Below are 26,714 nucleotides of genomic sequence, written 5' to 3' on the forward strand. Positions count from 1 at the left end.
TGGTTAGACCGCTCGACTCCCATGCCAGTGTGTGTTGACCTGGCGGCGGCGGCGGCGGCGGCGGCGGGGGGGGGGATTGTCGACGGGGAATGTCACTCTTGCCTGTCCTCAAAACTTGAGAGCCCTGCAGCACTACAAACTGAGTCAGATTTTGTTTACCTTGATCAGAGGGTGCTGATGCCTATTCCGTCGGCACATCAATGGCTAGACCGAGAATTCTCGTTGTGAAATCAAAATTGCACTGGAGCTCCAAGCGGTTTTGTACACGCAGATTTAAGTTACAACACTGTTTACAGCTCTTCGACTCACGGTAAAATGTCATTTTTGGTACGTAATATAGCCTAGCTAATTTAAATATAGACGCTATCATCGTTTTGTATGCGTTCATTTTTACATGTTCCGGTTCGTAAGAAAAATCCCTATGGACGATTGAATGGGGTTTCAGGAATCATAACAAATACCTCTAACTGCTCGCGAGTCCCTGCGTGCATATCCTCTTAATAAAATCAGCGTGTAGGTTGTCTCCCTGAGGACTTTAGATCTGCTACTGTATATCACTAAACGCAAGCATTCATCAGTGCACTCTTGATGAGTGACTCAGTTACGTTGTTTAAGTAGCCTAATTGTTTAAAACTATTTTTGTTGTTGATAGCAACATGTCTAGGCCATCATAGGCTACATTTGCTTGTCATCTAGGCCCTATCAAACCCTTACGGGTAAAAAAACTGCATTGTGTGACAAAACTGCAGGTTTTTTCAATATTTTTGTGCCCAAAATATTGCATTGTGCAGTACAATGTAGGCCTGCATTGTCAGTCAGGGTCAACTTTTGGTCTTTTGTTATTTGCACAGCTTTATCAGAGCAACTGTAGCCTATGCCTATTGTAGGCCTATGTTATTGTTTACACTTTTTTGCACAGCTGTGTTAGAGCAGTCTGAAATCATTCTAATTAAAGCTGGTTGAGTGAATACGAAACACTTAGCTCTTTCTGTTTAAAATATCAATATATATTGTATATCGCCAATCAGCTCCAAAATATATTGGGATATCAGGTTTGGTCCATATCGCCCAGCCCTACTCCTTGTGCAGTTAAATATTTACAAACAGGTATGTGCTGTGTAGCCTACTTTTTTCTTATTTGCACAGTTTGCCAATTGGTTTATTATATTGGCTTTTAACGGTAGCCTATGTTTTGTTTTACCTTTATTGTTTTCTTGTTGTAAAGCTGTAGGCCTGTGTTGCCAATTAGGGTCGACCGAATATTGTTATTTGAACAGCCCTCAGAGCAACTGTATGCCTATTGGTATATGTTATTGTTTACACTTTTTTACACTTTTTTCTGTTAGAGCAGTCTGAAATGAATATAATTAAAACCGGCTGTGTTGTCATAATTGTTGTGTTGAGTGAATATATGAAGCACTTCGCTCTTTCTGTTTGAAATATCAATATCGTATCGATATCGTATATCGCCAATCAGCCCCAAAATATCGGGATATCAGTTTTGGTCCATATCGCCCAGCCCTAACACACACACACACACACACACACACACACATACACACAAAGACAGAGAGAGGAGAGAGAGACTGATGGAGGGTATACTGTAGAGTGGGAGGTGGGAGAGTAGAGTTGTCAGACCACTGCTGGTGTTGAGGGAGCGGTGAAGCACAGTCATGTTGGATGAGGAGTTTTGGGCTCATGGTAGATCACAATGAATACCACTAGGACCAAGTTTATTGCATTGGGACTCAGGAGGGATTGTGCAGTGTTTTGACAATTACTCTCTCTCTCTCTCTCTCTCTCTTGTCTGTCTCTCTCTCACTCTCTCTCTCTCTCTCTTGTCTTTCTCTCTGTGTCTCCATTTTAATGTGTATGCCCTGATTATGTGAGTCCCTTCATCACTGTGTCGCTCAGCATACTCAATACATTCCTGTTGTCCCTGGACTCATTCCTGTTGTCCCTGCACTGTATGTGTGTGTGATTGTGTGTGTGTACATGTGTACGTGTGTTACGTGTGTGCGTGCGTGTCTGCAATATTGGTGTACGCATGTTTGTGTGGCCCATGGTATGTGTGTGTGCATGTGTGTGCATGTGAGCAATATTGGTGTGCGCATGTTTGTGTGGCCCATGGTATGTGTGTGTGAACAATATTGGTGTGCGCATGTTTGTGTGGCCCATGGTATGTGTGTGTGTGTGTGTGTGTGTGTGTGTGTGTGTGTGTGTGTGTGTGTCCTCACCTTGTCGCTCAGCATGTTGGACACATCTCTGTTGTCCCTGAACTGGGGTGCGTCTCTGGTGAGAAGGGCATCTCGCGTGAGGATGGACACGGCCCGCAGGATGAAGGAGGCAAACAGGTTGGTGTGGATGAAGTTCCGGGTGCAGCGCAGTTTCCTGTGACACACACACACACACACACATTCTTACTAGTGTTGCCGACAATTGGTCGGCTTGAGTTCAAATGTCAAATCTGCCGAGTGTGTGTCACTTGACAAAAGTATCTGTTAAAAATGGGACACTTTACTTTACTAGCCCACCTCACAGGACCCATGAATGAAAATCCTGTGCGCTGCTTTGCCCTCAAAGAGCTGCAATAAGTGTTTTCCATGAAACTCATTCTTCCTGAGTTAGTTGAGAGTTAGATAAGAGCTCTCTCCCTTGACTCTTGCTATCGTAAGCGCATCACTCTACTGCAGTGGTCCCCAAACTACGGCCCGCCACCTCATTTTAGGTGGCCCCCCAAAACATGTCCGTGGTATATAGGATCCGGCCGGCACGGGAGTACGACATCGTCAAACTATAACCTCCGTAATTTCCCCCATTCATTCTCTATGGCGGGTCTTAACAGTACACATGTAATACTCTTTTTGTCCACTGGTGGTTGTTTTGGCGCTGTTTCGCGTTTGCCATCGAAAACGGAATGAAATGTATAGTAGGCCTACCTGCAAACAATGTAAGAGGCCTCTGCTGACTGCATCAGTGCTCAAAGTATTCTAAAAGTTTATCAATTAATTGTTAATAACTAACTAACTTCTATTCAAGTCATAATTCTGGAACTTTCTAGTATAATTATTTTTATTTTTTATCCACTCGTTCAAATATTCATACAGAGTTCACAAAGTTCTCATCAGGTGAGTGAAAGTTAGAATGGTGGTCATTTCAGATGTTTCTGCCACCACTTCATAAAACAAGCAAACAACAAACAAAACATAAAAAAAAAATAGTTTGAGAACTTTAAATTTGTAGGATATTGCTTGTTCACAACTTGAGCTGTGTATGTATGCAAAGTTCAGAGTTCAAAATATACTTTTGGGACTCCCTGCTTATAGTTTTGAGAATGCTATTATTAGTATTATTTCATTTGAGCTACATTTTACACTGATATGGCAATATAAACACAGATAAACAATGGTATTAAATTGCAATAGCCTATAGATTAAATGTAATGGAATATTCAACTAAGGTAGACTGCCTTTGTTCACAGTGTCAGTGCCAGAGAGAGTTCATAAGCTATTTATGGTTACTGATATACTCCGAGTCTCTGGCCCTCTCTTAGAGCCAGGCATAGTGAGCTGGCCCTCGGAAGAAAAAGTTTGGGGACCACTGCTCTACTGCTTCAGAGATGTTCTTCAAGGATGTTCCTGAAGGATGGATGAAAATTCTCTTTCATTGACCTCAGCCATGCTTCTGTCCAGTGAGATGATTGAGCATCTGATTGCCTGCACTCGTCTTGTGTTGGAAGTAGGACTGACGCCTTCAGTGTTGAGTTGAAAAACCTGCTCATTATCAGCTGCCATGGGGGCATCAGCCTGGAGGAGTGCTGTAAACACGACTATGTACTTACTGCGCTCCGTAACACATGCGCACTTCAAAGATAATGGTCTTGCTGTCTATTCTTATTGATTGGCTATCAGGAGTCACAGTGTACCAAAAATAATAAAAACAAACAGGGGCACTCTCGCTCTGCTGCAAATTATAAGGTTCTTGACCTCCACTTCGCCCATTATGTCTCAATCTGTGGACATCTTGTACCTCCAGGGCATTTACTCCCCTCTGGAGAAAACTAATGACACTGGAAACGTATGGAGAGCTAAACTCCTCCTTGAGTCGGTCCGCATTAGTGGATGCGTTGAAGGGCTGCCATAGGGTGCACACTCATCAGGGAAGGCTATTCTTATACACGGCTAACATATCATTAACCATCATGCTGGACATCAAACACAAAAGGCTCCCAACATCAGATGTGATGCTGTGGTGCTGTAGCACAACACCAGCAGTGGACTTGTAGCCTGTAGCCTGTAACCTTAGTGGGGGGCCTGTAACCTGTAACCTTAGTAGTGGACATGTAACCTGTAAGCCTGTAGCCTGTAACCTTAGTAGTGGACATGTAACCTGTAAGCTTAGTAGTGGGCATGTACTGTAACCTGTAACCTTAGCAGCACTTCTGTGGGTGTCTCCATTAATCAGTATGAACCACACATGGACACACTGGGTAAAAAATCACATGGTGTGATGGTCAGTCAAGACATGTGGCACTCCAAAGGAATTGGTCCCATTCATGATTTTAAAGTGAATTTCAATGTGTGACAGAAGAGTATTAAACATATCAAAAAGGCATGTTAATGTCTGTTGGCTCTTTTTGCTGGCTTTGTTTTGTAGAAGTTTTTATGCTGCCATGAGTCTTAGTTCACAGAGAGAATAGCTCAAAGGACCGACACTGACACTGTTATGCACCTGCTGTGTTTAATCTGCTTGACTGAGAACATGTCCTGGCTGGATGACGCTGTGCTTAATCTGCTTGACTGAGAACATGTCCTGGCTGGATGACGCTGTGTTTAATCTGGCTGACACAGCTCCTCATTTGTCACGTTGATGAAGCAGAAACGTCACAAACACTTCTCTTTTCACACCGAGCAGTCTTAGCGTCTAAACAATTGCTCGTCGCCACTTCCTTCGCCACCCTTTTCCCCCATCACTCCTCCATCTCCATCTCCACCAGTTTCCCTTGACTGCCTCTTGTCATCACTCATTCTATTCTTTTTCTATTTGCAGTGCCGATACAATAGTAATGGGCTCCTGAGGCGATAGCTTGTCTCTGCTGTGGCTACTCCAGGCTGTGTGACTTGTCACAGCCAGGTAAGACCAATGGGAGTTATTAACGCAGAAGTCCCACCCACAGAGTGGTGTTGACTGCCTAACGCACCCTAACACTCTCCGGCTCACAGTGCAGTGGAAATCCATTAGTGACACTCTCACTGGATGCCCCAGGTGTCAATCAACAGAGTGTGCAAGCAGTTCCCAGAAAATATACATACACAAGTTTTCACCAACCCACCAGGAGACAAAATATTTTTACCCCTCGCTACTGAAAGGGGTAAGAGGGTGCATCTGCCTGTCCATTTGTTCTCCAAGTGTGTATATATGTGTGTGTGTATGTGTGTGTCCACTCACATAGCTTAAAAAGTGCTAGTCCAATTTACTTCCAATTGATTTATTTGCTTTCTAAATGTTCAGACAAGCTAGAGGGTCACCATTTTTCAGTCCTCCAGTGACAATCCAGACCAGGATCCTGATGCATGAATTTTCACTTTCTGTGCTGACCAATTACAGTATAGGGCCGAGGGTCTATTCTGCAGTCCCCCGACTAGCTTGCTATGTGAGATAATATTCAACTACAAAAGTAGTCCATACACTTCTGGAATCATTTTTTAAATACAAATGTTGAGACAAATATTTTTATACTTTATATCTTGGTCTTATGCCATCTGTCCATTTATATCATTTTGTACTTTGGCAATTGGGTCATTCTGCTTTGCCCAGGAAAAAACGACTCTATCTGTCAGTAAATACTATCAGCTAGATCTTATTGATTGTGATTGTGAAGCACTCTACACTCGCAATGTAGTGAGTGGCGGAGCTCACTTGAAGATGAGGAGGATGATGATGGTAATGATGGCTATCAGCAAATATTCTCAGCTAGGTCTTATTGATTGTGATGGGTAGTACTCTAGTCTTCAGTAAGTGGTGTAGCTCACCTGAAGATGAGGAGGATGATGAGAGCGAGCGAGAGACTGGCCAGTGACAGTGAGTAGCCCACTGTGTACATGACCCTGAAGTAGGCCAGCACCATCATCTGGTTCTCCTGTGGACACAAATGGGAAATGGACAGCATTTATATAACATTTTATTTTTACTCCTTCACAGAGGAATAACTCATATCCACCCATTCTTTTCTCTCACACTGTCCACGGAGGCTGCCATTCAAGACAGCTACAGTGTTTCCCATACTTTGTGCAGCCTCCCCTTGTCTCTCAACAAACCTACATGTATGTTTAAAGACAACAATTCTGCAATTGTTGTCATAAAAGTCCACTGGCTAAATCATGCTTAAACCTGCACAATTTGTTAAAAACAGTTAATTCTGCAAGCCTACCACCACAAATAGAATTCAATTCTGTGGGAAACACTGAGCTAACCAGCACATCAGAAGTAGTTTGGGGTTCAGCGTCTCGCTTAAGGACAGTTCAACAGGCCGGTCAGGAGGAAACTAGTTCCGATTACTGAACGACTCCTCTATCTCCTGAGCCACCACTACAGGGCACCAAGGGACATAAACATACAAGACATAATGTTTTTCTACATCGTCCAAAATGGCCTCCTTTCGAAAAACCCTTTCATGATATTTCCATTAGTCTAAACATCAAAAGCATCTCAAAAAATCTCAGGCACCTTAAATGTTTTGTTTCAGCAATGGATTTACAGTAGGACCATATTGTTTATTTCTCACTTTCTTAATTGGAATATGACTAGAACACAGAAACGTGTACTGTAGGCTACACAGTAGGCCATTTACACATACAATTTAGTTTTTGTTCTGATACCAGTCCAAGTTCAGTCTCAAGATTTCATTAGATTTGTTTGTTTTAGCAGTGTTATAATGACCAATCACCCAAGGGGGGAAGCTCTTGATGGAGCTGTCGTTCCCCGCCAAGGCACTAAGGCACAAGACTGATGGGCATGCCTGGCCTGCCAGAAGCTGTTGGTAGATACAGCTATGATGGGGGTCTCCAGATCAGCTGCTGACTTGACCGTGGCTCACCCTAAAACTGACACCACGGTGACAAGAGCATTTTGGCAGGAGCCACCTGAAAAGTACTGTACATCTCCGGTGACCCTCTACATTGTATTCCCAGGTGGATCGAATGGATGCAAGACTCGAACCTGAACAAGAAATGCACATTTCTTTTGTTTTATACTCCCTCTATCCTCTGGTTGAACACTAATAAAGACAATGAGTAATAAACATATGGTCATCATAGCATTAGCTAAAACAACAAATCTAATGAGTGCCTAACACTTTTGTACAGTGCTGTATGTAGTGTAAAAGCAGCCAATTGGCTGCTTTCACAGATTTATCACTGCAGTGACACTATTAACCCTTAGAATCCTGTAGAATTCTGGGGTATTCTCACTGTATTCTGATGTGTTCATATGTTACATCTGTGTGTAGTATACAACGGGGAGAGGTCCATATTATTGTACATAACTGTGCCTTAGGCCTGTGTACCAGCAGGAAGGTCATACAGGCCGATGTTTAGGAACATCCGAGGAACATCAGTGATAACATGGGCCGAGGGAGGCAGCATGTCTGCCTATTCGGGCTAGTATCTCCATCTGGCCAGGGCCGGGTTGTGTACACTGGTTGGCACCTGCCACGTTGGCATGATTGACGTTTGTATGTTTTAGTATAACAGGCTTTGTCTTAGGTTTTGACTCGGAGACGGATCGAGGAAGCGACCAAGGAGCATCTTCTGTCGGAAGGCTCAGCCGCTGCTTCTAACAACAACCACAACTGTTAGACTCTGCACAGTTTTACTGTTCAAGACTTAGCCTGTGTTCTGTTATTCATTATTGTACCATCTACAATAAATCATCATCTAATCGACGATCCTGATCCCGCCGTCAAGCTTTATTGACCATCTTCAATACAACCATTAGAACTAAAACACAACGCAACAACCAGAGAATTTTACATTTGGTGCCGTGACCCTTCTCGCAAAAGGAGAAGAAAGACGACAACATTTGGCTATCGTGACCCGACCGCATGAGGAGAAGAAAGACGAGAACATCCAATGGGTTCAAAGAGACTTCGGGGGCAGATTTTGGATCTTGAACATAAGAGTCCATCTTGGCACCCTGATTGACGTGACTGAATCCCAGCTGGAAGCCTGCCAAGAGGGGAAACACTGCTGCATTGCGCGCACCCTGCATGCAGTGAAGACATTCTGACCAGGTGAAAGCAAAAAGTCTTTACTCCTTTATGTGGGAAAATGAACCAAAGTAAAGCTAATTTATTAGATAAATTAGAAATTAAAAGCTGCATTTTAATGAGAGTGTTGAAGTTTGTGTCATTAAGAGTGTTGATATGCCTATACCAATGACTGCGAGCTCTATAGGTCATTGGGTATAGAGGAGGAAAAGTGTTCACTTAAAATGGTATGACAGATTCGTGAACGAATTAAAAGAAGTAATCGATTAAACGTACAAGTACTTAGGGAACTTCTTTTCTTTGCTGTGATATTAATACATGTTAAGCTGTGTGTGTGAGGGTTTCATGCGATAATGCTGTGTGTGTGCCAATTAGAAAATAGGAGGCTGTGCGGTGTTTATGTTTTCTTAACGGTCTTTGTTTGGTGACGACTAAACTTAGTGCTACAGTGTTAACAAACGGAATAACAACCACCAGTTTGGGTGTCTTGGTTTTGCAGTTAGTGAAAAGTTAAGTTGGATAGGCTCACCACCTATGTTTTGGTTGACTGGGTCAACAGGTTTATGTAATTGTTGTTTTATCACTGTCCAGCTGAAAGGGAGGGGAAAAGGGAAAAGAATGGGCACTGAGCTAGATAGAACTGACCTGTGTTGATTTCACAGTGGCAGCTGCGGTCTGCGGGTGCAGTAAAATAACTGGTAAGGTGTCTGGTTTGAGAGCGGGAGAGTCTGTTTTTTTTTGCCCTTGTTTCCTTGCCCTTGAGGGAGAGTGAATGTGTGTGTGTGGGAGTGTGCACGTTGTTCCGCTGTGTGGGGGGTTGGGGGGGGCGGGGGGGAGAGACAGATATCTAGATCTGCTAGACATCTCTGACCTGTGTTGAATTTATAGTGGCAGCTTCGGGCTGCGGGTACAATAATTTGCATGAAAAGTGTCCGAAGGAGATACGTCTAGGGTACTGTCTTTCCTTTTCTCTATGGGGATGAAGTGTGAGAGTGTGTTAGTGTGAGTGTAAAATAAAAAAGAGAGACATCTTGTGAACAATTGAGAGGCGAACAAATTCAGGACAGTCTGCCCTACACACACATGAAAGCATATCAGCTTGCTGTGGTGAGATACATGTTGAAATATAAGAATTTTTATAATACGTTTTTTTTTTTTTTTTTTAATTCTTTAAAAATCTAAATAAAATCAATTCTAGTACTAATACATGGATACAGTTCTGGATAGCCTAGACTCTGCTGAAAAAAACAAAAGATAATATGTTTGTGTGGCACTTACAATGACCAGAATAAATCCTTATGAATAAAGGTAGTGAAAATGCCCTAAAAACAGCTTAGGGTTCTAAGGGTTAACATGCAGTTGACACTAATTATCATGTTAATGATACAAAATGAAATCACATGTTCCACAGCTCAAGGCACTCTCTGTTGGTGGCCTGGGAAGGTTCAGTTTGCGCTCTCCTTTACGATTCCCCTACAGCTTGACACCAACCCTCAGATTAAAAGAAGACCATTGATCTCTGGGCTGCAGCGATTGGAGTTGGTGTGAATGGGCTCTCTGTCTGTGTAAAGCCAGCGGGCCATACATCTCATAGTCCTTTAAACCCACGCTCACAACACTGCCTCTGCTCACAGAGAGATGCATTAGCAGGTGTGGACCCTTTCAAGAGAGTTCCATTATCAGCATCATAGTTGGCCCCACAAGACTTCCTTTTTAACATTCCATATGTTATCTTAATGTAGAGGAAGTAGATTGGGGCCCAAATAGAACGTTCAAGCATTGTTTTTGTTTTTATTGATGAAAGAGTCTGTAAGGAGACAGAGGGAGAGAGGGGGGGGGGTTGACAGTATGATACACTGAAAGAGGGAAGAAAGATTGGAGAGACAGAGAGGAAGAAAGAGGAATGAGAGATGAGAACGGTGGAGGTGGAGAAGCCAAGAGAGAGAGAGAGAGAGAGAGCAGAAATGAGAAGAAAGATGGATGAAATAAGGAGATAAGGGAGGATAAGAAAGACTTAACGAGGAGGAATGAGAGACCGGAAATGGAACAATATGACACATGATTTTAAAACACACACACACAGACACACACACACACACACACACACACACACTCACACAGACACACACACACACACACACACACACACACACACACACACACACACACACACACACAGATGATCATGAGCTATAAGGTAGAGCTGAAAATGCCCCTAGTAATGACTGCATCTATATTCATGAAATCCCTCATAACCACTTATCGTCTTCACTGGATGATTCTCACTTGTCTCTGTAGCTCGACCAATAACAGGAGATCGCACCGCTGCTGTGAACACTTAAGTCACAGCTGCTTTCTGTCAGAGGCACACTGTGTTGTTACACACTGCACTGACAAGTGTGTGTTTTGAGGACCTCCAATGGAAACAGGTCCTTAGGGGCGTGAATGTACGTATCCATGTATACTCTTATTGTACACAATGCCTGCTCATGCAGGTCGTTTTTGAATGTGTCAAATATATGAGTAAATTAATCTGAATTTTCAATCAAATTCAATTTCCTCACAAATAGTGGTTGTTGTTATAAAATGTTGGGGGACAATTGGCTCCAATTGTGACATCACAATGCAAAGAGGATGGGGGGGCGGGGTTTACAGTGAAAGCGGACCTCAGATTGATTGAAGAACAACACACTGTAACAATCATCATCATCATCATCAACCGTTTTTTATTCAGGGAGAAATTGACTGAGCATCAAGCTCTTTTACAGCAATGCCCTGAGTTACAAAACAACAACAATAATCAAAACAACAAAACAAGAACAATAAAAGATACAAAAGGCAAATAATAATTAAGGTCTAAAATATCAGTCAAAGCAAGAACATTGTGCAACAACCATATCATCAATCATACCCTTGAATTGGTCTAGTGACACAAACCTATCTAATTTCAATAACTCTTGCAATTTGTTCCATTATTAGATGCAAAAAATGTAAAAGCTAATTTACCAAATTTAGATTTAATTTAAGGAGTTGCCAATGATTAGATTAACAAGTGAACACAGAACTACCAACTAACTGGATTCTAACAAAATTGACCCCGCCACACTGTTCAAAATGTCACACAATAAACTTGAACTGAACACAAACACTCTTCAACATATCGCACAATAAACTTGAACTGAACGCAAAACGCAATAGCCGAAACTAGGCCTACAGTCAATAGTCTATTTGTACAACACTTTACCCCGCCGTTCTTTTAGAGAAGCACATTTTTCGATGACTGCTTTGTTAAAATTTGGAATGTCATATGTTAGCTGTTTTTCAATTGACAACATAGCCAATGCATTCCATCTGTCCTCCAACATGGGTGTTCCGTATGAATTATTTCAAATACGAAGAATGTCCCTGCACCACTGCATGTCTTAAAGTTAGGATTCTAATAAATCAGTGAGAGCTCGGTATTTAAACGCTGCTCATTCAATATGGGATAGGCCTCGACTGTTTTTTTGACGAGCTCCTTGGGGAATGATTTGGAAAATTGTATTGCAGTCAGGACAACAAGTCCTTCTTAAGGGCTTCTTATCATACCACGAACGTGAAAATGTCCGGTTAAATGACCGACCCTTGTCCTTTGTTTGTTGGACGATGTTAATGTCGGGCTGATCAGGTCCTAGGTTTTTGATAGCTAATTTAACTCCAATCTCAAGTCTTTCGAATGAGTTCTTTAAAGGTGCTCTAAGCGATGCTGGGTAACGTCACACACACTCGCAAATCATACAAAAATGTAACATGATTGAGCACTTTGCTCACTGATTATAATAATAAACAAACAACATTTAATTAAAAAAAATATTTTGTAGATTAGGGGATGAGTCTTTAGTAGGGCTCTGCCCCTTCTGCCCAAGTAAACGAGCCGCGCCTGGTCAAAATATTAATTTCAGTCAAAATATCACGTTACAAATAAAGTAGGCCTACTCACTTCCCTAATCATATGCAGATTTGTGCAACCCGTTCGATTAAAATATTATGTTAAATCACGTCAAAAACGGCGTCTGTAGCTGCCTGCACAAATTCTGCCTGCCGTCAGTCAGTGAGTGAGGGCAAGCTACAGTATCACATCGAAACATTTTATAACATCCAGACTAGGCTATACTCGTCATGTCGAGATGTCATTTTAGCTAACATGATTAGCGGTTTCTCGGGCGCCATTGAGCAGTTAGTCACTTCATCAACCCACAAACATGAAATCTACTTCTGTCAAAACATTTGAGAGGGAGAGACACTAAATGAAGTTTGGAGTGTAGCGCAGTAAGCACACGCATAATGTAATGGCTTTACGCACAGAGTGAGCGCATTCATGTTTGTTAATGCCTGGTACAGATTATAATCTAATGCAGACAAGGTTTACATGCTATGAATATGACACACGTTTTGACCAGAGACTAAGCTAAAGGTGAAGATATCTATCTCCTGTTACTGGATCAGCAGGTAAGACGGGACGTGAGAGTGCCACCCGCATCGCCAGACAGACTCACTAACCCCAAAGCACAACCAGTAGGTTACAGCAACAACCTTTAGTGGCTTTACGCACAGAGCAAGCACATTCTAATGCCTGGTACAGATTACAATCTCATGCAGACAAGGCTTACATGAATATGACACACGTTTTGACCAGAGACTGAGCTAAAGGTGAAGATATCTATCAGGTAAGACAGGAGGTGAGAGTGCCACCCGACTGTCTGCCGATACCCGCAATTTTGGACAGAAACTTTAAGCTGAAGACAGCCAAACCACACACTGCATGCGTTAAACAAACACTATCATGGAACTTGGACATCACAATAAATGAGGACACCCATAAATACTCTGCACTGATAAGAGGTTTAATTGACAGAAATTTGTTTGTGTAGGCTAGAAACTACAACAGAGTCTTTCTTAGCAGCCCATCAGTGGTTCTCAAAGCTGCTATAACTTCAACAGGCTCAGGGGGAGTTGGGCTCGAACCGGCAACCTTCTCCACCTCCTCTACCTCCTGAGCCACTGCCGCCCCAATAATAGTACTAGTACTAGTACTTACTACCACGTGATTACATGGTACTATGTATTCCTTAGCCTGATGGTAAACCTAACCAAAACCAAAAATACGTGTCGCATCTCGCTATGGTATGTACCGTCAGCGTCCACTGGCGCCTTAATGCAGGGGCCTACCTGGGCTTCAGCCCAGGGGCCTCGACCAATGAGGGGCCTCCTAATAATAATAATGATAATCAATAATAATAAACGGCGTGTCCGTATTCGCGGCGTCATTAGCCTACTCTGGAGCTAGCCTAAATAACTGAGCACATCGTACTGCATCCATGCAGAGCCCCCCTTTGTCTTCTCCAATTCTAGAGTGTAACAAAATGTAACAAAACGTAATAAATCCCAACGGGTGAAGAGGAGCTAGAGGAGAGGCTGAAACTGACTGACAAACTTATCATACAAACTCTGGAGATAACGTGGGTAGGATTGAAGCGATAAACGATAAACGAATGACATGGATTCCTGTAACTGTCCATGAAAACAGAAGGCATAGCAGGTAAATATCGTAGCAAATAGCCTGGAAATGAAACAGCTTTAAAAACATGTATTTCACTTGTCTCATTGGAGTGAACGCAGAACATAGGCTGTGGCGCAAATAAATGAATTAGTGATCTGCATCTCCGTTCACCAACATCTAAGTTTGTGCTAACCCATTCGCACATATACACGAACCGGCACGACAAACACATGCACAAGCTTTTAAACGTCCACATGTGTACCCATCTTTTAACTTAGCCTACCGAGACAAGTTCAACGCTTGTTTTCGTGCAGTAGGCTAGCCTTTTTGATAAGCGATCATGGGTATGGGTAGGCGGACATGCTTCGAGGGCTTTCTGTTCCTGTTTATGTAAAGGTTTTACATAGGCTGAATAATGATAGGCTACACTGCATGTTATCAACCAAAAGCGAACGCTATGTGTCGGGTCAGATCGCGGGCCGGGTATCATTTAATCATAATTAATATTTGCGGTGGGGGAGGGGAGGGGGGGGGCCTTAAAAAACATATAGCCCAGGGGCCTCGGGTGGTATTAAGGCGCCCCTGTCAGTGTCGGCTATAGGCAGCCTTGTGTCTTGCCCACCCAAACAGTTGTGCATCTGCTCAGTGTGCAGCCTCAAACCCAGCTTGGATGTAGTTGATGTAGTTGGTTGGAGTTGGTGTTGAGTGTAATGGTAGCTAGCTGGCACATGGCTGTGCAGTAGGCCTATGTATGTGTGTTAGGTAAACCCCCCTCCTGATGCCTTAAAGGAAAACTCTGGCCATTTTTCACATAGATCTCTGATTCTCAAAGTCACTGAGTATTGTCGAGTATGAGAAAAAAAACCCAAAACAATCGGTGCATATGTTGCCGCAGCTAACAGCTAGAGTAGCCAGGCAGCTACAGTGCTACCCGCTGGGGTCATGATTTTAGAGATGCCCCCAGAGTAGAGACAAAGTGGAGACAAGTCTCTGACATTGTCAATGCATGTTCAGATTGAGCAATGTTACCAGGCAACCACATAACCGGTTCCATGTGTACTGATTGGATGATTAAATTTCTTAAAAAACTGATCATACCTCAAAAACTGAATTTTGTTGTGTTTAATACAAAACTGGTCCCTAAATCATTATTTAAGAATAAAGTATTTAAAAGATTAGAGGGAAAACGCTCTGAGTGAAAGCCTCTTACTCAAGGACGAAATTACTTTCTTGCCACTGGCCATGGAGATATGGACTTTCTGTCACCAAATCAGACCTCTGAGCTTTAATCCACAGAGATAGAGCATATCTCAACCAGAGAGGCATCTCTGCACCTCTGATTCTACCCTGTAATAACAAGCACAGTCTGACTGAAACATAGATGCACATTATGATTTGCCAACATGAAGCCCATCTTACTCCTTAAGGATGAGCCCTTTTCCCCCTTGAAAATGAATGAATAAAAGCAAGCTATCTCTAATCTATCTATCTATCTATCTGTCTATCTATCTTTTTCAAATTTCACTTAGACACATATTTCACACAAGAACTCTTTTTTCGTTTGTATAATCCCCAGCTATCTCCCTGTAACCAGTGATAAAATGTTGTATTGGCTTCAGAAGCTCTTTCTTTTACTGACATGGCCCTATTATCCTCCTCTCTCTCTCCATGGTGCCATAAGAGTAAAGAGTTTTGTGATGAATAACCTGCTGGTCTGTCTTCAGACGGACAAGAAAAATCAAATCATGTGGATATCCAAACAGCTGAAATTGATGTGAAATTGAAGAGTGAAATTTGCTATATGGGACACTGCTGAATTGTTTTCAAAAATGTCCCCTTGGGCATCAATACTGTTTTCTCTCTCTCTCTCTCTCTCTCTCTCTCTCTCTCTCTCTCTCTGCTCCCTGTCACTTTCTCTTTATATATCTATCTATACAGTATCCCCTTTTTGTTGTTGAAACAGTTCAGAATGTCTCCCTTTAAGCAAGAGAAAAGGCTGGGGAAGCCATGCTTTCCTGTGCTGCGCCATGGGTCAGCAGCATACATACAACACAAACACATTCTTTAACAGCAGAAAGAGTAATTAAAGTATATAATATAAAAACACAACTAAGCAGTAAGGACAGTAGAAGATAAAGAATATGCTAAATATACTAAAATACAAATTATACTAACACTTAATACAATATATAAAAATATACTAAAATACAAATTACAAAAATACAAATTATACTAACACTTAATCTAAATCAATTCTAAAAACAGTATCCACATAGTGGTGATTAATAAATCAGAGGCGCTTGCAATAACTGAGGCAGGGACTGAGCCTGTGATTCTCTGTGCATAGTAAGGTATGGTAAGGTATGTTCCGGAGAGATAAGAGAATCTCACTGAAGCACAACATTGAGACTGCCATGAGGTCAGCCATGTTGGATGTTCTGTGAGACCCCTGTTGATTCACAATGGCAACGGCTCTCATGGCTTCAAACTACTTAAAAGAAGCTGCAATAGCTAAAGCATGAACACCAACTCCCATGGCTTCAAACCACTTATTTCATCTGGGGGAAGCTGGTTGACTAGATAGTGGCAGTGTGTATTTATCCTGTCTTCATTTGAGTAACTAAAAGACACCATAGGTGCAAAAAGTCATAATATGTGAACTGTTTTACATAAGGCAGAGCTAAAACTACTAGAGCTACTTGATTATGTATTCCCTCCTCCTATCATGAGGATTGTTAGTGTGCCATCTGGCTGAATAATGAGGGGGGGGCTCGAGGTCATTGTGCAAAGGTGAAATTATTCTAAACAATTCCTTTAACATTTTACCCTCGGATTCAGTTCTGCCAGATGCGCAGCACCATAGCAGTTCAGTAAGCGTCTTCAGATAGCGGGCATGGTCGCTGACAGGCTGCTTCTCCGGTGCCCCATCAGCCAGGTAACATACAGATCAAGCAAAATCTTACAGTTTGCCCTCTAAGCCCACATGTAATAATTTTGTTGTGCAGTAAAATGTCTCATTCAGCACCAAACAAGCATTTTTGCCGTCTGGTCACCTGATAAACTAGTTAGATGAAGCTAGATAAAGTTTTACGCTGTAGCCCAAATCAATGACAGATAACGTGACGACCACATACAAATAATTTCGGTAGATTTTGCAAATTTATGTGTTAATAAGAACGTTTTCTGTTGTATATGTTTTGTTAGGCAACATGTATTAACACATTAATTTGTGACAGAAGAAACGGGAAGTTCCCCATTACCTGTGAAAAATGCCCATCTGCATTCATGTAATGACAACAGTCAGTAGCCCACTATAACTCCTCGTACTGTTTGGTCTCTTTATTGTCTTACAGATCAAGTAAATCGTACAGTTTGCCCGCTAAGCCCAACGTGTAATCATTTTGTTGTGCTGTAAAATGTCTCATACAGCATCAAACAACTAAGCATTTTTAGCCGACTGGTCACCTGATAAAGTTTTACGCTGTAGCCCAAGTCAATGACAGATAACGTGAGGACGACCACATAGCTACAAATAATTTCGGTAGAGTTTGCAATTGCAAATCTATGTGTTAAGACGAACGTTTTCTGTTGTATAGGTTTTGTTAGGCAACATAAATGAACACATTTTGGTTGTATTTTATATTGATTAATTTTAATCGATTGATTAATTGTATATTGATTTACTAATTGCAGCACAAGTCAAATTTCATTCAACATGTGCGTGTAATTTTTTTTTATAATTAAGTGTTCCACGTGCGCTAAAAAGTGCCACACCCCCCCCACCCCCCGAGCACCTCCACCTCAAAATGTCTGTGCCACTGTAGCCCACAGTGCTGTGTAAATATCTATTTTATATGTCAAATAGCCTCTAATGGACAACTTGGAGGCACAGACGTACGAGGTGTTCGAGAAAGATTGCTTAACCTCTCTGGTAGCCTACAGTGCTGTGTGAGTAAGAGGGGGAGTGGCTACAGTGCTGTGTGAATGAGAGGGGGAGTGGCTACAGTGATGTGGGAATGAAAGGGGGAGTGGCTACAGTGCTGTGTGAAGGAGAGGGGGAGTGGCTACAGCAGAGCGGCGAAAGCCAATGTGTGCTTCTTTTACAGATATATTTAACGATACTTTTTACATTTCTTATTTAAACAACATCAAATTTGCAGTTACTCTGCACATACACTGCACTTACTCGTGCCCGTAGCAAGACACTTGCCAAATTTGAAATCAATCAGACGAATGGTTCCACAGATATGCGTTTAAAACACACATACATGCACACACACAAACACACACACGCAGTGTGTGTAACAATATCTTTTACATTGGTTATCCAAGCAACGTCTAACTTAGCACTGCACTTACTCATGCCCATAGCACCTGCCACCTGTCAACAGTTTGACAGTTAACCACAAACAAACACAAACACAGACAGACAGATGTTTCTGTCATTTATAAATAGATATTTCCCCCAATTTTTGTTCCGTACCTGCGCTCTCTGTTGGCTTCCGTCGTCATTGCACTGGGAGTGGTCCCTCCAGGTGCGACTGGTGTTGTTGTTGGCCCACTGGCCGTCTGCCCCACACTCCCGCAACACAAAGCCATTCCGCACTGGAACAGAAGAACAATTAACCCTGGTAAGTAAAGCAAAAAATGGACTTAAACTTAAAAACTGTAATTTTACTTGATTGTCCCTCATCTCTGTAGAGCTGCAGAACCTTGAAATGGTCATAACAACACCGGTTATTTTACGCCCAATATCTATCCTCATGCACTAAAAAGGTTACTTCAATCCAGTGGCAGTGGCAGTGGCAGTGCCATACTCATAATAATAATACTACTAATAATAATAATAATAATTAGGGCTGTCAAAATAACTGATTAATTTCGATTAATTAAGTTGAGAAAAAATAACTGATTAAAAAAAATAACGCAGATTAATCAATTCCGTATGACCTTTGACCCCCGAGCCGTTGTAGTCAGTAACCATTAGACTGTAAAAAGAAGGAGAGAGAAGAAAATGTATTGCCTAGATCATTGACTGGAACATTTACTTTTAAAAAACGGCCTGATGGTGTTGATTAAAATAAAGTCCTCTGCAATGTCTGCAGCAAGGAATTTGCATATCACCAGAGTTCATCAACTCTAAAGTCACACATCAATGCAAAGAAATAGTGTTGACATTAAGGGGAGTGTAAATTTATTTTCATTGTGTCCCCTAGGTTATATCTGTGGCCTGACATACCTTGTATATGAAAAAAAAACTTCTTTCCGAAGCACTTTTGAATTTATTTCCTCAGCATATTAGGTCATATCATAGATTATTATGGCCATTATTAAAATATTAATAAAAGAGTTTTTGAACTTTAATGTCACTAATGCTGATTATTCAATGATTCATTTGAATTTAAATATTTAAAATACTTTCACAGCAAATATTATATATGCGATTAATTTAGATGAATTAATCACAGAGTATGTAATTAATTAGATTAACTTTTTTAATCGATTGACAGCCCTAATAATAATTAATTGGGTTTATATAGCGCCTTTCAAGAAACTCAAGGTCGCTTTACAAGAAGGGGTGGTAGTATGTACTGTATGTGTGAGTGTGTGTGTGTGAGTGTGTGCGCATGCGTAAGTGTACTGGGTGGGAAGGTGAGGGGATCAGTGAAGAGATGTGTTTTGAGGAGATTTTTGAACAAGCCCATAGAAGATCCTCATGCACTAAAAAGGTCACTCCAATATCTATCCTCATGCATTAAAAAGGTTACTCCAACCACTGTCATCAGAGGCCTGGTGCTAAGCCATAATGCTTTTCCTGCACAAAACCACTTACAGCACAGATAAGTGACAGATTTATTTGTGAGCTCCCTGACTATTACTACCTAGTATAAGTATAAGTATATACTCTTTTGATTCCGTGAGGGAAATTTGGTCTCTGCATTTATCCCAATCTATGAATTAGTGAAATACACACAGCACACAGTGTACACACAGTGAGGTGAAGCACACACTAATCCTGGCACAGTGAGCAGCAGTGAGGGGTTAGGTGCCTTGCTCAAGGGCACTTCAGCGGTACTGGTCGGGGTTCGAACCGGCAACCCTCTGGTTACAGGTCTGAAGTGCTAACCAGTAGGCCACGGCTACCCCAGTTGCCCCAGCTGCTACCTAGTTAACCGATGTACCTTGGTCATGCCATGGAAGGTACCAGGGGCAGGGCACTTTGACGGTGGTGTTGGGCAGACCATCTGCCCAGCAGGCGTACATGTCGAACATACGACCACACACCAGACCTGTCGGAGCAGAGATGCAGACGAGAGCACAGAGGGGAGAGAGGGAAGAAAGAAAGAAAGAAAGAAAGAAAGAAGGTGAAAAATCAATGTGGAATATGCAAAGCAGAATGTGGGAACAGCAACACATCCACACTGAGAGAAACGACCTCCTTTGCATTCATGAGATACCAGATAAACTAGACAACCTTAAAGCAATACATTCCAAAATGTAATGACATATTTTATTTCCCCACAGACAGAAATGATAACAGAATGTGAATAGATGTCACCACCAGCTGACATCGTGTCCTCACTGCATGCAATGTGAGCGAGCCTTAGCAACTAAATCTGTTTGTTGACTGTTTTAAGTTGGAATGTCCTAGCTGGATGTAGCATGACGCAGTGCTGGGCAGTGTGTAGCGTGGTACAACGATTTAAGCAGATCTTTGGTCAGGCGCCCCGTTTCTTATTTTCTTTCTGGTTTTGCTATTTCGAACGAGAAATATCCTACAATAGAGCGGCATATTTAACAGATTCAGTGTGGGCAGAGAGTGCTCATTGCTACACGACAGTAGGACATTTGCATGTAGTTAGCACACGCTTGCCTTTTGGGGCCCAAGGGTTACATTTTTCCATTTGGGAAGATTAGGTTTTTATTAATGTGTTAGTAACAGTCTGCAGGCTGGGGGATGAGGTGCGATGAAGGGGATTAGTGAGTGGGATGACTAATAAGCACGGCTCAGAGCATGCTCACTACAGACATACATTAGTACATCACTTTGGATCCCTGCACATGGGGAAAAGTTTGCTGTCAACGCCTCTCTGTCATTTCCCTCTCTCCACATCTGTCCACAACATTTATACAATGAGCCATTGGTTTGGAATTTTTTTATGCCTCTGGATTTGACAAGATCTGGATTGTATCTACAAATTAAATAAATTGTGTTAAAAAATAGATGATTCTTCATGTACCCTTACCATTTAGATTTAGATTAAATATTATTTTTCTAATGTATTGAATTTGTGTGTGTGTGTGTGTGTGTGTGTATATGTGTACTGTGTGTGTGTGTGTGTGTGTGTGTGTGCGTGTGTGCGTGGTGTGTGCGCTCACAGTTGTGTACTGTATGTTACCTGATGGCTTGGGGTCGGTGCTGATCTTGAGCAGACATTCGTTCCTGTATAGGTTCCATTCATGCACTGTGTCCTTTACAGTCTTCCCACACGCTGACTGCAAACCACAGACCACAAACCACAGGACATGACCACAAGCCCCCACACACACACACACACACACACACACACACACACACACACACTCACATTTATGACCATAAGCCCACAAACGATGCTGTGGGAACCGTATCTGGGTTAATCTGTGCATTAGGCTCAAACGTGGCCCAGGGTCGCTGCACTACAAGCACATCGTTTCAGGTGTGACCCGGTGAGTTACACACAGTGCAGAGTGACTCGGGCGTAATGAATCACACAGTCACCTCTGAGGGCCTTTGTGGGCACGTTAAACCCAATCAGGACCTGGGAAGTGACGAGGTGAAGCTGCAGTAAATTAGGACACAATTTAATCGGCATCTATAAACTCAGAGGAGTACAATTACAGCAGGGTGAAGAAACCACCACTGTGTGCTCGCACGCACACACACACACACACACACACACACACGCACACACACACACACACACACACACACACACATATATTTTATTGCATCCACATCCACACACACACTTATACACATTCTGTACACTCATGTGCACTGCGCACAAACACACACACTACTATTTCAAGCACGGTGATCATAGTGTTTACAGTTCAGTGAAGTGTCAAAACAGTCGGGGGAAGTGAGCCAAAATAACCTTTAAAACAGCACACAACAAAACTCTGTCAGCCAACAACACAACCCAGCTTCAGCAGAGCACAGAGCGGTAGAAAACTCATTTAATCTCAGTGGATTAGACTCGGACATCCGGTCAGTCAGGGTGAGCTCAAGTGACCATGACATGACTGGTGATTGCGCCCACCTTAATTCTGCAGAGCACAGACAGAGTGAGGAAGACGAAGAGGCCAGTGTTGGTCGTAATCTTCATCACTCAGACCAGTGCCGACGCAGGAGTGGGGATGGTCATCTCAAAGGTCCCACTGTCCGTCACCGGGCCTGACCAATCAGGGGGCTCCCCTCAGAAGCCCACAGCAGCGGCCCCATCACGCTGAGGGGAAACACAGCATCACAAAAAGCATTACAAACCAAAAATCCATCAGTTGTGAGATGCTGCGTCAACTACAGCATGACTGGTGCATTACACACAGCAATATCAGCCACGGCTTATTTATAAATAAAGCATCAAAGCTGTCTGAGATGCAAAGACAGGCTTGGAGACGGCATCAGATAAATCATATATACAGTATCGAGCAGGAGGCAACCTAGTGAGCTCAGATGGAATATCTACACAGCAGCAAATACATACATACAGAACTGAAAAATAAAACAAAAACAGCATTAGGCAGCATTTACACTTTACACGGACATGTTTTTTCCACTGACACGCTTTTTTCAGTAGTAGTGAGTCAAATATAAATGCACAGTATGCACACACACACATACATTTGTATTCTTTGTTGTTGAAACATTTACATGTGCTTACATGTACAAGCAGCCTGCAGCACAAAGGAGGCAGGCAATACAACGCAAACAAATGTACAACATCTCAACATGTCAACAATCATTTCGGAAGAAGCCAGAGGGAACGCAGAGTGAGGGCCCCCATGTTTAAGACTTCAACCAAAAAGGAGGCGAAGGGGGCATTTTTGCATTTTTGTCACATTCTCTGCACTAACTTCCTAGATAGATAGATAGATAGATAGACACTTTATTGATCCCCAAGGTGAAATTCAAGATCCTGTCACTCGTCATTGTCCTATCTGAATAGAGGCAAAAAGTACAGAACAAATAAGAAAGCTACATGTTGTGTCAGAGGAAGACCCCCACTCATTGTCACTGGATTTTGGAAAGAATGTGAGTGTGATATGAATGGTTGCAGTGGCAAGGTAACAAGTCCAGACATTGTTCTCCAGAGGAACACCCGCTAGGATCTGAGTTGAGGCATAAACCTGAGATCCAGGTACCTTGGTGTCGCTGTCCATATGATGGTCACTATAAGGACTCATGAATGAGTGGAACCTAATGCAAGTCAAGCTGCCACGCTATGGAAAACCAGGCAGGGGCAGTTAGCAAACAGCAGAATGACCTGTGCCTTGTTGCGGCTGATCGAACACCAGATGCTCATTCCGGTCCATGCTCTGGACGATGCTGTGGGCCATCTGTAGGGGCTTCACCATGTCGCAAGCTGATAGGACCATTACAACAGCACTGTGGTAGGCGGGGAGGGGGACCACCAGAGCATAATGCAAGGATCAGAGGGGCATACTGAACCAGAGAGGACCTGGTCGCAATGCAAAGGCCATCAAACAGAAGCATGGCCAGGGAAAGTGTGGCCATCAGTCAAGACTTCCCATAGACTATCTGCAGATGCTCAGATTATCAACAAACTATCTGTTGACACTCTGTTAACTACAAATGATGGTCAAAGTCAGGGTTGGATTTGGTTAAGGCCATGTTTAGTAATTATTCAACAACAATTTCACACACTGATGTTGAATCTTAACAGATTAGTCTTTAAATGCTACCTCTCTAAAGCTCGCATCTCTGCCAAAGGTGAAATAGACTGATGAATAATTATGGAGATTAGAATATATATGAATATGTAAAAATCATTTTCACTTTAGATCTTTTCATTTGTTGCCATGTCTCTGAAATATCCAACCACCACCCCACTCCACATCCCTGACATCAATCATCAGGCAAGATCATCACCTGCTTTCACTGTCCCCACAACAATGCCACAGTCATATGCCTAGGAGACAGACATCTTCAGAGTAAATATAATGTAAATTCAAAAATATCAAAAAGCATTCTCAGTTTACAATGCCCCCAAGCATTGCTTTGCAAAAGTACCATTTGAATACTGATTGCCAGTTGTTGCATGTCATCTACTGACTGCCAGCGGCTATACAGAACATGCAGATAGTAAAAATGTGCTATTAAAATGAGATGCCCAATATCCATCACCACCGGGCCAGCACCTTCCTCTATGATGACTGCTTGGCTGACACATCTTTGGTCTAGAAAACCGATCAGAAGAGCTATCCTGTCACACGTGACATTACACCAAAAGTCTGGACAGGACTGATAATAAACTGAGGCAGTCACGCATGCATGATGGTTCAAAGGCAGCACACAGCATAGCAGGTGGCTGACTACACATAGTGGCCAGAGGCATCCATTTATCTGCCTGGAAACTGTCTCCCAGACAAAGCCGCTAGAGCACGGGTGTCAAACATAAGGCCCACCAGCAGGATTCATGATGCGGCCCCCCAGATGTTTTGGGTAGGAAGAGAAAATTAGAGAAAAAAATATTCACATCCAGACATCTTCAACAATGCGTAATAAGCAATATCTAAAAAGAGCAGTACTGTATATGACAGCAGTACATGACTTGTGCTATAGTTTGCTCATAAGTGGGTACAGTAAAGAAGCATATCATCTAACAACACTCCTATACCCATGCAGAAGAATGATAAGGACCACGCCGATGACGGCCCCCGTGAGGTCTCATTCCATTCCTGATATGCTCTGGAGGAACGCCGTTACAGACACACTGAAATTCTGTTCAGTCCAATCAATCAACTCCAGCTCATTGGCGCTCCACACTAACTCCTGATGTTGTCTGGGGTGTATTTCTGTAGTGTAGTATATTGACCTCAGGACCATCACACTAATGAGGGCTAAGCGCAGGGACGTCTTCTCTCTTATTAGTCAACAACATGCGACTCACGCAAATGGTTGACAGCACCCTGGGGGTTCCTCATCAGTATGGCATCCACATTCACACTGAGGTCCGATCACTGAGCAGTGATGCACTTTCAAACAAACAAACAAACAAACAACAACAAACAGCAAAACAAAACATAAATGGAAGTCTGAGCCAGGTGGCTACTTTCCATGCATCCTGCTCTGTGAGAATAAAGATGTGGAACATGTTGACTGACTCCATGTGTGCACGATATTGACTGACTATTTCACGAAGGAGGGCGGTGGGATGTGTGTTGGGCATGGTGTGTGCCATTGGGCCCTCTGGCCCCAAAGTCTGCCATGACCGGGCCTCAGGTCAAAGAAGTTTGAGAAAGCCTGGTTGGACTACTACTGTAGTGTATAATATTGCTGTAATACAGTATGTCCTTTATACATTGACATGTATTCATTTAGCAGATGGCTTTTATCTACAGTGACTTACAAAATGAGGAATAACATTCAAGCTGCAATGCAGAGGAGATCTTAAACACCACAATAACATGATAATAGAATAAACACTACTTTATACATTACAATAGTTTGCAGAGCACACAAACTGATAGACTGCATAATATTCCTGCACTGAAAGCTACTTCAGATATGTGCACTGGCTAAACTAGATGTAGGTACATTAATAAATCATGCTTCTCAATTTTTTTCCATCCCCCACTCTAGTCTATATACATACTTGGAACTCGGAACTACATTTTCGTCTTGGCAAAGCACTGCTACATAGATGCCGTGATTACACACAGCAGCACTTCCCAGGAAACATCTGGGAGAAGGAGATGTGAGAAAGTATCAAGTTCCCAGTATGTATCTGCTTAGAAACATGATGTGTCTCATTCTACATTGTTTATACACATGGCAAATACACAAGTTCCAATAAGATCATTTTGGAGTTGTTTGGAAGTCTATTTTGTCACTTTTGGGAGCTATATGCTAACTGGTATAACCCACTTACAGTGAATTATACTAAGCTAGGCTAACAGTTAACTGGGTAAGGTTACTGCGCGCACAGAGAAGAGAACAGTATATCCTCTTATCTAACTCTAACTCGGTAGACTACAAATAAGATAATATCCCCAAAAAGTTGGCTTGTTCCTTTAATGAATAACTGCAAATGTTGAATTAAACCAGCTAGACTTCTGGCTTTGAGCGGCTTGTCATGTCACATATCAAAGCCATTCTCCCCCCCACCCTGGACCCCTTCCAGTTTGCATACCGAGCCAAGCGGTCTACAGAGGATGCAATCTGCTCTGCCCTCCACCCAGCCCTCACCCACCTGGAAAAAAGAGACTCATATGTGAGATTGCTGTTTATAGACTTCAGTTCTGCATTCAACACCATAATACCACAACAACTCATCTGCAAACTGGACAAACTGGGACTCAGTACCTACCTCTGCAACTGGCTACTGGACTTCCTCTGTCAGAGGCCCCAAGTAGTACGTGTTGGCAACAATACCTCAAGCAGCATCACACTGAGCACAGGGGCCCCCCAAGGCTGCGTGCTCAGTCCGCTGCTCTTCACCCTGCTGACGCATGACTGCACTGCAACCTACAGCAACAATCACATAGTGAAATTTGCTGACGACACAACTCTGGTGGGTCTCATCACCAAGGGCGACGAGACTCAATACAGGTTGGAGGTCGACCATCTGACCACGTGGTGCAGGGACAACAACCTCCTGCTGAACGTCAGCAAGACCAAAG

At 42.6% G+C, this 26,714-nt stretch overlaps 1 protein-coding gene across 1 annotated transcript in view; it reads right to left on the bottom strand.

Annotated features, from left to right (window-relative positions):
- Positions 1–26,714, bottom strand: part of gipr (gastric inhibitory polypeptide receptor) — a 56,290-nt gene that overhangs the window by 7,236 nt on the left and 22,340 nt on the right. The window contains exons 2-7 of the mRNA XM_042063116.1: positions 22,112–22,297; positions 21,206–21,302; positions 19,988–20,095; positions 18,289–18,410; positions 6,033–6,139; positions 2,238–2,391 (exon numbers count right to left, since the gene is read on the bottom strand). Of these exons, the coding sequence (XP_041919050.1) occupies positions 2,238–2,391; positions 6,033–6,139; positions 18,289–18,410; positions 19,988–20,095; positions 21,206–21,302; positions 22,112–22,177 (654 nt within the window). The 5' untranslated portion in view covers positions 22,178–22,297. The remainder of the gene's footprint in view (positions 1–2,237; positions 2,392–6,032; positions 6,140–18,288; positions 18,411–19,987; positions 20,096–21,205; positions 21,303–22,111; positions 22,298–26,714) is intronic.

The sequence above is a fragment of the Alosa sapidissima genome, chromosome 15 (genome assembly GCF_018492685.1).
Source record: "Alosa sapidissima isolate fAloSap1 chromosome 15, fAloSap1.pri, whole genome shotgun sequence".
Taxonomy (NCBI): domain Eukaryota; kingdom Metazoa; phylum Chordata; class Actinopteri; order Clupeiformes; family Clupeidae; genus Alosa; species Alosa sapidissima.